The sequence below is a fragment of the Lycorma delicatula genome, chromosome 4 (genome assembly GCF_047948215.1).
Source record: "Lycorma delicatula isolate Av1 chromosome 4, ASM4794821v1, whole genome shotgun sequence".
Lineage (NCBI taxonomy): Eukaryota > Metazoa > Arthropoda > Insecta > Hemiptera > Fulgoridae > Lycorma > Lycorma delicatula.
Genome location: NC_134458.1, coordinates 44,780,603 through 44,794,673, shown reverse-complemented (window position 1 = coordinate 44,794,673; position 14,071 = coordinate 44,780,603). Strand labels below are relative to the sequence as shown.

The following is a 14,071-nucleotide window of genomic DNA, read 5'->3' as shown; positions in this document are numbered from 1 at the left end:
TTATTCCTCATGCTAAAAACCTAAAGGTTATGGTGCAATGAAAGCAAAGATATATAGATTTAACAACTATTTCATTATTCAATTTGTATAAAAGTTCATTTCCTAAAAACTTTTAAAAATTTTGCAAAGTATTAATTAATCAACACATAAAAGCATACACAAAATGTAGGGCTGTTGGTATACTAGTTATATTATTTATGACATCCAATTTTCATGTGTAAATATATTTTTATTGAGGAAAAAAGATACAAGATTCAACTTAATGAATAAGATTACAAAATATGTATAAATACATACTATACAATACTTATAACTAACGTTATGAAAAAATCAATCCTAACAAAGAAGTATTAAGTTTCTTTCTTTGATGATACTTTGCTTTTATACAAGAAAAAACTTTACTCATTGGAGCTAGGTGGTTTAGAATTAAGTAATAATATTCAGATGATATTCTGTAATTTTCTATTAACCAATTGTCGAATTGAATGTAATAGAGTTAGGCCTATAATGCTTAAGTGGATGATGGGCAAATCATATTCTCCATAATCCATTCCCTAACATGAAGATATGTAAAAATAAGGGTGAAAGAAAATTTTTTTGTTCACTGGATCTACTGAAGAACAGAATTTAACACAGTGCTTCTTCTACAGTCTTGGGATGGCCGCTTAACCATTCACAACTAGAATATTTGAGTAAGTTATGTGCTCACATATCGCCAAGCAATATTCTTCTTGATAATGGTTATTTGTTGCCAGAAGATACCACGTGACCGGTTAAAAACATTCTACAATTTTAATCCTGCAATGCCAGTGGTAGCCTGTGAATGAAAAAGTAGATGAATTGTCAATTATCAATATAACTTAAAAAAAGAAATTACCTTACCTCCTGGTTATTTGTACGATAAGTGGTTTTTGACCACAACAATCTGTTTTCACATCTCTTGGTCTGCAGTCATTGCTACATTATTCCTCACGCTTGCCATATTATCACTAAAAAAACTTTAGTTTAGATTAACTAGTTATGCTTCCCTAACTCACTTCAAACAAGTGGTACAATAAATAACTAAGTAAACTATGCAAATGAATATTTTAGTAGAAATGGTTCATAAATTATTATTCTTAACATTTAAATTGTCTGGCTATTCGTAATATAATGTATTTACTTGCACAATGTGTTCACTTATTATTTTTTTTGACTTGAAATAACAATGCAGACACATTTAGTGAATTTCTTATAAATTCCAAAACTTTTACAATCTTTTGTATTTAATGAAACAAAGGACCTGCTTCTTGAAAGTTACTTCTTGTAAGTTGTTTTCTGAATGCATACCTGTGGTGTGAACATAGACAGGGATTATATATATATATATATATATATTTAGGAGACAAAAGAAATTAAAGGTAAGGAAAATGGAAGGGTTCCAATAAATCCTAGTTAGGTTTATATCTCTGTTCAGAAAATACAGTATCATGATATGGCTATCTGTCCTGAGATAGGTCCTTTGCACTACGTCCATTTTCATTTCATTCTGCTTCCAACTTAACTTTTGAGCTCCTGATAATTTCCATTTCATTTTAATGTCTGTATACACAGACATTGAAAAATATGGGACCTTTCTACAGGAAAAAGAACTGCTTCCATTACATCCTAGGAGGTGACAGGTGCAGATTACATATTGGTTGAAGCTACTACTCCTAAGCTAGTAAAACGACCCAAAATGGCAATATTACACATCATGATGGCCAGTTCCTCAGACATGAGAGGAAATTGCAAGAGGCCAAAGCCTCTCTCAGTATGGATGTAGTCCCTGAAAAGTATCCATACGAGCTTCTTTTGGAAAACCACTCCAAGAGGCCTTTTTTTGAGACATTTACTATCATTCTTAGTAGTTTCCAAAATTTTTCCAATTTTTTCAATGTCTGTATCATTTTTTTTAATGTCTGCAAATATATTTCCCAACCTCTATTCTTTGCATTTTCTAATAGTGTTTTAATCAAAATTTTTCTCTCATAGTATGCACCAGAAATTTAATTTTTCTTTACTGCCTACAGTTGTAATCATATTTATTCTACTCATTACTGCTTCATTTTCATACTGTTGTAAATTTCTTCTCCATGTCATATTTCAAATGGCTCCAGACTTTCTTTTTCCTTAGTGTCCCATGGTTCATACCCATCAAGTACACTCCAAACATAAAACTCCACAAGTTGTTTCTTCAAGTCCAATACCATCAACGTAATAATTGTTTTTTTTATTAAATGGATACTTAACCATTATTACTCTTGTTTTTATTTTATTCTCACTTTTGCTATCTTATTAATATGGTATTTAAGCAATTGAACTGTTTTACTGGTTTAATTCTTCAATCCTATGTGCAGATATTGTTTTCCTCCTCATTTCTTATGTTTTCCTAATATTCATTTTCATACTATAACCAATCAACAACTAATAATTTTGAAACCATCAATTGAATATCCTTTTTTTCATATCCTAACATATCATCTGCAAACTTTATGCAATTTTCATTCCTACTGTGCTGATTCTGTCATATGCTTTTAGAGCATTTTTTAATATAATATCTTCAACATACGTATTAAATTAGGTTGAGTTTAACACCCTTGACTTACCCCACAACCGAGTGGTCAAACCACTCAGTTTGAGCTTATTGAATTATCATAGCCATTTTCCGCTCCATGTATTTTATTTTTTCACTCGTCTATTTCATTAGACAAGGTCAAATGTTTTTTCCATTTCTAGTTAGCCCAGTTGTAACACTTGTACTTCTTCTTCACTTCCTCAACCCATACTGCTTTTCTATAAGCATTACCTTCATTTTTTATTTACATCTTTACACAGAAGTCATACAGGAATCTTTGTTATATGCTTACGCTAACACCCTTCCATGGTCAAAGTTTGGGAATGGCCTGTTCCAGCCATGTCTTGGGGAGATTCATATAGGTTAAAATAAGAGCATCCTTCATATAAATGTAGGCAATATTTTTGAGACTACTAAGAATGAAAGTAAATGTCTCAAAAAAAGGCCTCTTGGAGTGGTTCTCCAAAAGAAGCTCCTGTGGATACTTTTCAGGGACTATATCCATACTTAGAGGCTTTGATCTCCTACAACTATTTCCTCTCATGTCTGAGGAACTGGCCATCATGATGTCATGTAAAGTTGCCATTTTGGGTTTTTTTATTAGCTTAGGAGTAGTAGCTTAAAACAAGATATAATCAGCACCTGTCTCCACCTAGGATGCAATCGAAGCAGTTCTTTTTCCTGTAGAAAGGTCCCATTTTTTTCAGCTTTAAATTTTTCTCTCAAGAGGTTTTTGTGCATCTGAGCCTTTTTCTACCAACTTGATAGTTTGTAGCTTCTCCTGGTTTCCTACACAGAAAGAAGCATTGTCCAAATGGGACCTTAAGGTGAGGTAGAATATTCTAATGTAGAATAAATAATACAGCTTCCTCCTTTTACGTTATGTCTATTTGTCTGACAACAGTCACCAAGGTTTCTATAGTACAAAATGATTCTGCATCAGATGGGCCTTAGAGAAAGGTTGCCCAACAACTGAAAGTCTACACCTTTTCTGCAATAACGTTAGACTGGCAGATGATAAGACCCTCTACCAGGGATCTCCCTAGTCCACTGTTTACCACATATCTAACCTGGGCCACAAAGCATAGCACAGGGTTTTATTCATGGCAACGAAGTCTTTCCTAATTCATGGTAAACTGTACATCACATTTTGTAGTGGCAGGCTAGGTACAGGAAACAGTCTAAGACCTTGGTGGAATAAGCAGCAGCCACATCCCTACATCAATTCTTTAAGAGGAAACTTGGCACTCCCACTACATCATGCTCCATTCCACCTAATATGATGAAAGGAAAACTGAATAAAAAAAAATTGATAACAGATGAACAAGATAGTAAGAAAACAATAAGAAAATATAAGAACTGAAGTACAGTAGAGAAAATCCAGTCAGCTCAGCTTGCTTTAGTCAGAACTATTGTGAGACTAATTCTTGTGGTCTCATTGTTGAGTTATCAGATAGAAAAGTGCACGAAAATAAAGAGCATTACCCTGTCAGGACATAAAATCTTTGCACAAGTGTATGCACTTTCATCACAATGAGGTACACCAATAAAAATTAGATGTCTTAAAAATAGCTTTGCTCAATGCATTGCTGTTGTTTGCCATTATTCTTATTCAGTTAGCATTTGGAAAGGATTTAAGAGAATGCTTAGATGAGAAAACAGGAATAATGATCATTGTCATCCTGCAACCGAACAGTGGAAGGAGATTAAGCTCTACGAATCTTCAGATGAAGTATTAACTGACACTTTGTAAAAATTAATAGAAAAAACAAACAGAAGATCCAGAAACTGTATCAAAGAATTATGAAATAAGATTTAACGGTAAAAAAATTGAAATAATACTAACAGAGCTATAAGAAATATTTCAATAAATGGTAAGACAATTCAACAACTCAATCAATGGAACATATGGTAGTGATAAATGATTAGAGATCTGGGGAAACATTAAATAGAAAGAAAACTCTTAAATAATTTGATATTAATAGAGCAATGACATTTCAAGGGGAAGTACTGTCTTAAAATCATGTTTATTAGTTAAGGGGAAAATCAAACTGTGGAGCTTAAACATTTTTCCTTCATGAGGATGGCAGTATACTGCTGGTAGTTTAGAGCAAATCCTGTATAGTAAGAAGAATTAATAAAAAGAAACTTTAGATAAAATTAAAGATAATAACTGAAAGATATTAGTGAAATGATATTACAGAGACACAGTGTAGATTTTGGTAATAAGGAAGACGAGCAAAGCTAAGAATCAGTGATGAATTTTGAAATTTGACAGAGGAAACTTAAAAAATAAAACTGGCAGATAAGGCAGTTATTTTAACATAGACATATTGTGATCACTAATAAAGGACATCATTAAATTTATTTATATTGTAAAATGAAAAATGGAAAAACTGGGCATTTTATACAAAGTTAATGTTTATTGTATTCAGAATATGTATACCAGGTGACACTTGGGAGATGGACGGTTTTGAATTGTATAGTATTGAGAGCACGATGGTGGAAGACTGTCGTGTCGTGGGGATAATTCTATTGCTCACAAGATGCCATTTCACTAACAATCGAGCCATGGAATTTGCAACATCAGATCTTCGTGCATGATAGTTTTGTTAGAAGTGGTGAGCCTATTACTGCTATGCAGTGACTATTTTGTATTAAATTCAATCTTGGTCGGCATGGAGCTGTTCCGAGTCATAAAACAATCCTCAGGTGGGTGGAACATATAACATCAAGTGGGAACATTATGGATATGAAACATAAAGGCCTGAGACACAGTGTAACACCGGAAAATACAGCAAGGATAAGGGAAGCTCTAGTCAGAAGCCCAGAACAGTCAGCTAGATAATATGCTAGTGAGTTAGCAATCAGTTGTGAATCAGTTACACATATTTTACATAAAGAATAAGTTTCCACCCATACAAAATTCTTATTGTGCAACAGTTAAAAGTGACAGATTTTTCTGCATGCGAGGACTTCGCTTACAGAATGCAAGTGATTTTGGGATTGAATGAAAATGTAAGATCAGTGATGAGAGATGAAATTCATTTTCATCTGAACAGGACTGTAAATAAGCAAAACCTGCATTACTGGGCTCCTGAACATCCACACATCATTCACTAGCATCCTCTGCACTCTCAACAAGTTACAGGCTGGTGCGTTGTTAGCTCTTTTGGGATTATCAGATTGTATTTTTTTGAGGAAAATGTCACTGTTAATTTGGCTTGATACTCACATGCTTCAAATGTTCTTCAGGCCAGAACTGTGAAAATGAAGAATTGGACATCAAAAGATGATTGGTTCCAGCAGAATGATATTACAACACACACAAAAAAAATTCAATGGCAGTTCTTCGATGTACGTTTACTGGACACATTATCTTAAGTTTTGGCAATGTTCTGTGGCTTCCAAGATCTCCTGACTTATCAGTCTACGACTATTTTCTGTGAGGGTACCTCAAAAGTTGTGTCTACAATCACAAACTCTGCAATTTGGACGAGTTAAAGAATGCCATAATTAAACAAATTGCTATCATTTCTTCAGAGACGTTGGCACGTGTGATGAAGGATTTCAAGAAGAGTCTTGAGAACTGTATTCAAATTGATGGATGTAACCTCAAGGACATTAATTTTCATAAATAAGGTGAACATAATTCCATTCAGATGGCATGCATTGAGCTTTAATTTAATGTAAATAAACAGAATTTAATTTTAAAATTAACAGTAAGTATTAATTATCTAAAAACTGTCCATCTTCCGTGTGTTGGCTGAACTGTTCGGGTAATTCAGTTGAATACATCCATACCCATACACAATATATTCTTCACTATTTTCTTAGAATAGCCTGAACCTGTTCTCAGATGGTTTTTTAGTATCTTGTAGAACAGAAATCTCTTGCAGCTTATGTTTAAGTTGGTTGATAAAATATTCTTTATAAGTAATGAGTTCTTTAAAAGTAATATTCTAAATAAAAATATCTTCTGAGAGACTGTTGATAGGTTGGCCACCTTGAGAAGCCAAGAGGTGGTGCTGTGGCAGGTTTTGTTTTGTAATTTCTGTGGGTAGACTGTACTTTTTTTCATTATCTGCCATACTTCCCAAGGGTGTTTTTGAGGGTTTTTGCCAGATGATCAATGATGGATCCATGCTAAGAATGTTTGGACCTAAGTTACTGCATTCTAGGTATTTTTATAGTGTAATATGGGTAGGGTAGGGTAGGTCTGGTTCTGCTATTGGTCTCTCTAGGGAGATTGTTTCCTATTCAGAGGTACAAAAGCCAAACTTCCTAATCTCAATTAAAACATTTATGTATGCACGTGTACTTTTAAAACCATAATTATGTTCAACATAAAATATATAAGATAATATTTTTATACATTTTAAAAACAAATCCACTTCCATCTCTACATTTTATCTTTTATTTTGATTTGACTAATATCCACATAACAATTTGAGTAATATAATACTTAAATAAGAGGTCCAATATAGCCTGAAATGAGTTTCTTTTACAAAAATTGTTCAAATGATTTGGTAGTTTGGAGGATTGGGTTAGATAAACAAGTAGGTATAGTTACAATTTTTTGTATCACAGTTACTATTATTTATTTAGTCATTAAATGACTTTTAAAGATCTTAAAAACATGACTTTCCTTCTAAGCTGGTAAAAAATGCTTACACACTAAAGAACAACATTTCATTAATGATGAACAGCATACATATACTTTTTTTTAAGCAGAAACAAATAGTGGTTTAATTACATTATACGAGGGTCATTCAGCAAGTCCTTAGAAAAAGATAGAAAAACAAATTATTTTGTGAAGATTTTTTTTTTTTATTTTTCAACATAATCTCCTTTGAAATCATAGACTTTTTCCAATCATTCATCCAACTTTTTTAAGCCGTTCAAAAAGTAGGATTTTGGAAGGTCCTCAAAATAAGCATCTATTTGGGCGATGACCTCCTCATTCGATGTGAACTATTGCCCCCGCCGAGCCATTTTTTCGTTTGAAAAAAAAAATCACTGGGGGCCAATCCAGTGAATACAGTAGATGTAATAATTTTAACTTTAATTCCATAATTTTGGCCATCAAAACTCCACAGGTGTGCACCCGTGCATTGTCTTGATGGAAGAGTACCTTTTTCATTTTCAAATGAGGATGTTTTTTCTATATTTCTTTGTTCAACCGGTGCAATAATGACACATAATACTCTCCAGTTATTGTTTGTCCTTTTTCCAAGTAATCAGTATAATAGATATATATAATAGATATACATATATATACAATAGATATACATAATAGAACGCGTGCAACCCAAAAAACTGTGGCCATTACCTTGTTGGCTGATTTCACCATCTTTGCCTTCAAAAACTCACTGTTTTGACTGTTCCTTTGTGTCTCTGAAGTGCAGTAGTGTATCTATATTTCGTCCACAGTTATGTATCGACGCAGAAACTTGTCAAGATTGCAACGTAAAAGTGCCAAAACAGCCTCAGAGTCGACCACACAATTGCGTTTATTCTCCACTGAGAGCAAACGTGGCACCCATCTTGCCAAAATTTTTTTCACACCCAGTTTTTCGTGCAAAATTGAAAGCACTGTACCTTGCGATATGCCTGTGACTTCAACTATTTCATGCACTTTGATTCATTGAACACTTAAAACCATATCATAAATTTTGTCAATCATTTTGGGGATGGTCTCTTTCACTGGACGTCCCAAATGATGTTCATCTTTTGTGGATGGATGGCCATGTTTAAACTCATTTACCCAATTGTAAACAGTCAGTTGCAAACACAGGAGCAGATGTGCCATGAACTTCAGCCAACTCAGCTTTTATCTCTTTTGGTGTTAAGTCTTTTAAATATAAGTGTTTAATCACCACTCAAAACTCACTTTTTTCCATTTTTCTAAATAAACAGTAACTTGTTGCTTCAATTGACTATGACAATGAAACCACGTAACGGATACATCTGAAATTTTAACTCTACTCTAGCGACAAATGACGTTTACTAAAAGCAAACTGTTTTTGATACTATGAGTGCCATCTCTTGAATTTTCTAAGGACTTATTAAACGACCCTTGTCGTTTAATTTAAAAAAAATTATACTCTAAATTATATAAAGTATTATAAAGGCAACGGCATATATGTTTAAAAATTAGCTTCTGTGCAAAGCCTAGGCAGCATAAAAACCTAAGAGTTATGTGGTAAATTATAAATTCCTTGAGCCAGAGCAATGAGTGAAGAGGAAAGAAAGGAGAGAGTGATGGAATCATAAATCTGTACTATAACTGAAATAAAGGATTTGTACATAATTGGTCATATATACTGATTCATTTATTCATTCCAGGTATGGCACATTATTTACATCAAAAATATAATATGGCACTTATTATAACATCAGATCCTACAAAAAATAAGCAAAATGTGTAATCCATCAGGAACTGTGAAAGTTTTATTTAATATATTAATTGGCAGAATAAACTCTATTGCAACACATGTTAAGTACATAAATCATTATAACCAATAAAAGTACCTCTATGGTATTTGAAAAGTCATTTACTAACAACTCGAAAATGTGCCTCATTTAAATATATAATAAATAATATTCTATAAAATAATTTACAAATATACAAATAACCCTAAAAAATGATTCAGATTCTAAAACACAGAAAACAAAAAAAAAATCGCTCTTTTAATGTCAGTGTTGCATAAGTGGAAGATCTGCCAGTTTCATCACTGAAGAACTATGCTAAATAATAAATAGGAAAAAAATATCAATGAGATACAGCCAACTCCGCCAACTGCAAAGAAATAATGATAATATTAAATAGATAAATCACAATAAAAAGAAGAAAGTTGATAAAACACAGCAAATAAAACAAATAAAATTAATATGTATACTAAAAATGCTATTTAAAAAAGAGATGACTTAACTAAACAGTGTATTAAAGTTTCCCTGCACATAAATTTTTGGAACTGAAGTACCATATTTTAAAGAATAAAAATCGTAAATAAAGGTTTGCTGAAGTCTATTATTGCAGATTGTATATGTTTTGTTCTGTGATTACTACTTTGAGATTAGGAGTTAACTCATTGACTAAGTTAAGTTGTTGATCCATTTACGCTCAACTACAGTCCATTTGTTTGCAGCCAATGAACAACAGAAATTATATTTTTTCTTTTTTAGAATAATAAGTACCAATAGATACCACTCTAACCACAAAAGTTAATGGGAATTTACAAAATCTTATTGCGTGTCTTGTATAAGCTGTTTGCTTCAGTCTATATTTTTCTATCATGAGTTTTCTCAGTATATTGTTCAGATGATAATTTACGAACAGTGTTGCAAGGGGAAATTGTATAATCAACAGTTAACAAAAAACTGTTATGAAATACAAAACATAAAAAAATAATAAAACTTCTTCTGTCAAGAGTTTGTGTTCAGTGTATTTTAAAGTGAAATTTGGAGATCAAAGCAAAATGTGGACTCCATTTGTCATGTGTTTATCTTGGATGAAAAAATTTAAGACAAGAGGTACAAAAACATTCATTCATCATTGCCATCTGCTATTCAGATAGTTTGGCTTGACGAACAAAATCATAAGGGTCTTCAACTTTCATATATGCAAAATATCACATTTTTACACATTTTCTGCTTGCTTGCTATGATGTTCTTATATGTTGTTATCCCTGTGATAAAATTACAAAAAAAATAATAAATGAATTGTAATATATAGATCTGCAGGGAAAAAATACTCAGAATCCAAAAAATTTGAGCCAATCGCTGATTCACGGAGCACTATAGTGACTAAAATTTTGGAGCTCTTTGCTTCCTGTGCTGAAAACACAGTTACGTATATACTGTTTCAATCCCCAGGTTTGAAAGAAAGTCTTCCTTTATAATTATTTTTATTCTTTTTTTTTATAAGTTTATGAAAGATAATTTTAAATCTTAAAATAAATTAATTTTATATATTCTAATGTATTTTTAAGCTCTATATTTACAATATCTTTGAATTAACCCTCTATAAGCAATTAATTATATTCTTATCAGTTTGCTTTCACATGTTATTAAAATCTGATTACGACGTGAAATTTAGATTTATATGAACTTCCTATAAAAAGTTTTTCAAGTCTAGCAAAGCTTAACTTATTCTGGTTTTTAAAAATTAAAACTATAAACATTAAAAAATAAAACTATAAATATCTACAGTTAAGTTAAATATTTATTATGAATAAACTGATAGTTGCAATACATTTTTTAATATTAATACAAATTATAAAATTTTTATTACCAATAAAAATATAATAAATAATAGATTGTATGTAAATTATATTAATTAAAATTGGTAATAAAATAGAAATAATTATATTAAATTAGATAAATAAAAATAAGCCTACAAATATTGTTTATGTAATTAGTAATTAAATACTTTAAAAAAAAATATTTAGTCTAAGATACAACTACTATCATTTTATTTTTTAGCAAATAAAAATGTAATAGCCTTTAATAAACTCATAATTAATCAGGAACTACTAAAATTCAGCCATGGTACTGTCTAAACAGGTCTTCAACCTTTTTTCATCCTCACATCAATATATCTAACCTGTACTGGCTCAAGAGCTATAATCAGTAAAAATAATATTTTAATTGAATATATAAATATCTATGTTGCTTTTAAAGGCTTTTACGGCCATTCTAAAAAAAAAACAGCATATATCAATACATACTATCTTTAAGTTATGGAACATTTTCCACTTCTTTTATGCGATTGTATTTCAATTCTTTCTTATATAATAAATTAACAGCTATACTGTTTACTTAAAAGTTACATTGTTAAAAAATTTATTTGAGAAGAAAACTAAGGCAAACACTTTTGGTTCGCTCCTGCTTAGCCCATCTTTAGTAATTCTACTTTCAAATAACAAAATTCTTCTACCTCTGTAATCTTTTCTCTTCCTATTTCTATATTCAGTGTTCCATCAACGTTATTTCTACTACATTTCATTACTTTCATTTTGTTCTTGTTTATTTTCATGAGGTAGTTCTGGCGTAGGACTTTATCTATGCCATCTATTGTTTCATCTAAATCTTTTATACTCTTGGCAAGTATTACTATATCATCAACAAATCGTAGCATCTTTATCTTTTCACCTTGCACTGTTAATCAGGGTCCAAACTGTTCCTTAATATCAATAACTGCTAGATCTATGCAAACATTAAAAAGTAACGAGGATAGGGAATATCCTTGTCGGACTCCCTTTTTTATTACTGCTTCTTTCTTATGTCCTTCAATTACTACTGTTGCAGATTGGTTCCTGTAAATGTTAGCAACTGTTCTTCTATCTCTATACTTGAACACAAATTTTTCAAAATTCTGAACATTTTATTCCAGTCTATGTTATCAAATGCCTTTTCTAAGTCCATAAATGCCATGTTGGTTAGTTTTTCTTTAATCTTCATTCTACTATTAATCTGGGTGGTAAAATTGCTTCCCTTGTCCCTACACTTTTCCTGAAACCAAATTGGTTTTCTCCTAACACTTCTTCCACTCTCCTTTCAATTCTTCTGTACAGAATTCTAGTTAAGATTTTTGACGCATGAGTAGTTAATTGTTCTGTATTTTTCACATTTATCTGCTCCTGCTTTCTTTGGTATCATGACAATAACACTCTTTTTGAAGTCTTACAGAACTCTCCTTTTTCGTAAACATTACACACCAGTTTATATAATCTATCTTTTTTCTTTCTTTTCCTGTTTAGCCTCCGGTAATTACCTTTCAGATAATACTTCAGAGGAGATATATAATCTATCTATCGCTTCCTCACCTGCACTGTGTAGTAATTCTGCAGGTATCCCGTCTATCCCAGGAGCCTTTCTGCCATTCAAATCTTTTAATGCTCTCTTAAATCAGATCTCAGTACTGCATCTCCTTTTCCATCCTCTTCGACTTTCTCTTCTTCCTCTATAACATCAGCTTATAATTCATTTCCTCCATATAACTCTTCAATATATTCCACCCACTTATTGACCTTTTCTTTCATATTATAAATCAGTTTACCATCTTTGTTTAAAACATCAGATTTTAATTTATGTACCATCAAATTTTCCTTAACTTTCCTGTATGCTGTCTATTTTACCAATTATCATTTCTCTTTCCACTTCTGAACACTTTATCTTAATCCACTCTTCTTTCGTTAATTTGCACTTCCTGTTTATAGTATTTCTTAATTGTTGATAGCTTCATTTACCTTCTTTATCACAAGCATTCTTATATTTTCTACGTTCATCCATCAGCTGTAATATATCCTTTGATATCCAAGATTTTCTATCAGTTCTCTTTGTTTCGCCAAGGTTCACTTCTGCTGATTTAAGAATTTTTTTTAACTTTCTCCCATTCTTCTTCTACATTTTCAACCTTATCTTTTTTACTCGGACCTCTTGCGATGTCCTCCTCAAAAATCTTCTATTTCCTTTTCCTCAAGCTTTTCTAAATTCCACCAATTCTTCTGACACCTTTTCTTGAGTGGGGTTTTTAAACCCCACTCTACACTTCATCATCACTAAATTATGGTCGCTATCAATGTCAGCTTCAGGATAAGCTTTGCATTGACGAGTAGATTTCTAAATCTTTGTTTAACCATAATTTATTTGATTTTTGCAGTATCACCTAGCTTTTTCCATTTGTATATTCTTCTATTATAATTTTTAAACTGGGTGTTGGCAATTACTAAATTAGACTCAATTGGTCAGTCCCCTCTTTCATTCCTTTTGCCCAGCCAATATTTACCCACAATATTTCCTTCCTTGCCTTTTCCAGTGCTTGCATTCCAATCTCCAACTATTATTAAATTTTCATCCCCCTTTATGTATTTAATTGCTTCATCAATTTCTTCACACACACACAATAACTCATCATGCATTTTGAAATACCTACTCTCTTCCCTATCTTCTTGTTCATTACAAAACCTACTCCTGCCTGCCCTTTATTTGACGCTGAGTTAATTAATCTAAAATAACCTAACCAAATGTCATTTTCCTCTTCCCAATGACCTTGCTAATTCATACTACATCTACACTTAACCTATCCATTTCCCTTTTAATTTTTATAACTTACCAACCTTTTTTAGACTTCTAACATTCCACACTCCGATTCGTACAATGTTATTTTTTAATTCTCTAGTGACCCCTTCCTTAGTAGTCTCCACCCGGTGATCCGAACGGAGGACTAGTTTACCTCTGGAATATTTTACCAAGGAAGGCGCCTCCATCTTAGTTACATGAAAATGCAGAGAGCTACATTTTCTTGGAAAAAAACAGCTGTAGTTTTCCATTGCTTTCAGCTGTGCAGTACTTAGAAGATTGAGTGATGCTGATATGGCTGTTTAAGTCCTCCTGACCTACGCTCTTAACAACTACTAAAAGAGCTACTGTCCTCTTTCAGGAATCATTGCTAAGTCTGGCTTTCAACAG

The 14,071-nt window shown here is 32.0% G+C and overlaps 1 protein-coding gene across 5 annotated transcripts in view; it reads right to left on the bottom strand.

Moving 5' to 3' along the window:
• Nucleotides 1-368: 368 nt before the first annotated feature.
• Glys (glycogen [starch] synthase) overlaps nucleotides 369-14,071 on the bottom strand; it is a 61,183-nt gene continuing 47,480 nt past the window's right edge. For 2 of the 5 annotated variants that reach the window (XM_075362820.1, XM_075362819.1), the window contains exon 13: nucleotides 369-817. In XM_075362820.1, the coding sequence (XP_075218935.1) occupies nucleotides 785-817 (33 nt within the window). In that variant the 3' untranslated portion in view covers nucleotides 369-784. Of the gene's footprint in view, nucleotides 818-8,909; nucleotides 9,399-14,071 lie in introns of those variants that run through there. The other 3 variants (XM_075362817.1, XM_075362821.1, XM_075362822.1) reach the window with 3 other exon arrangements.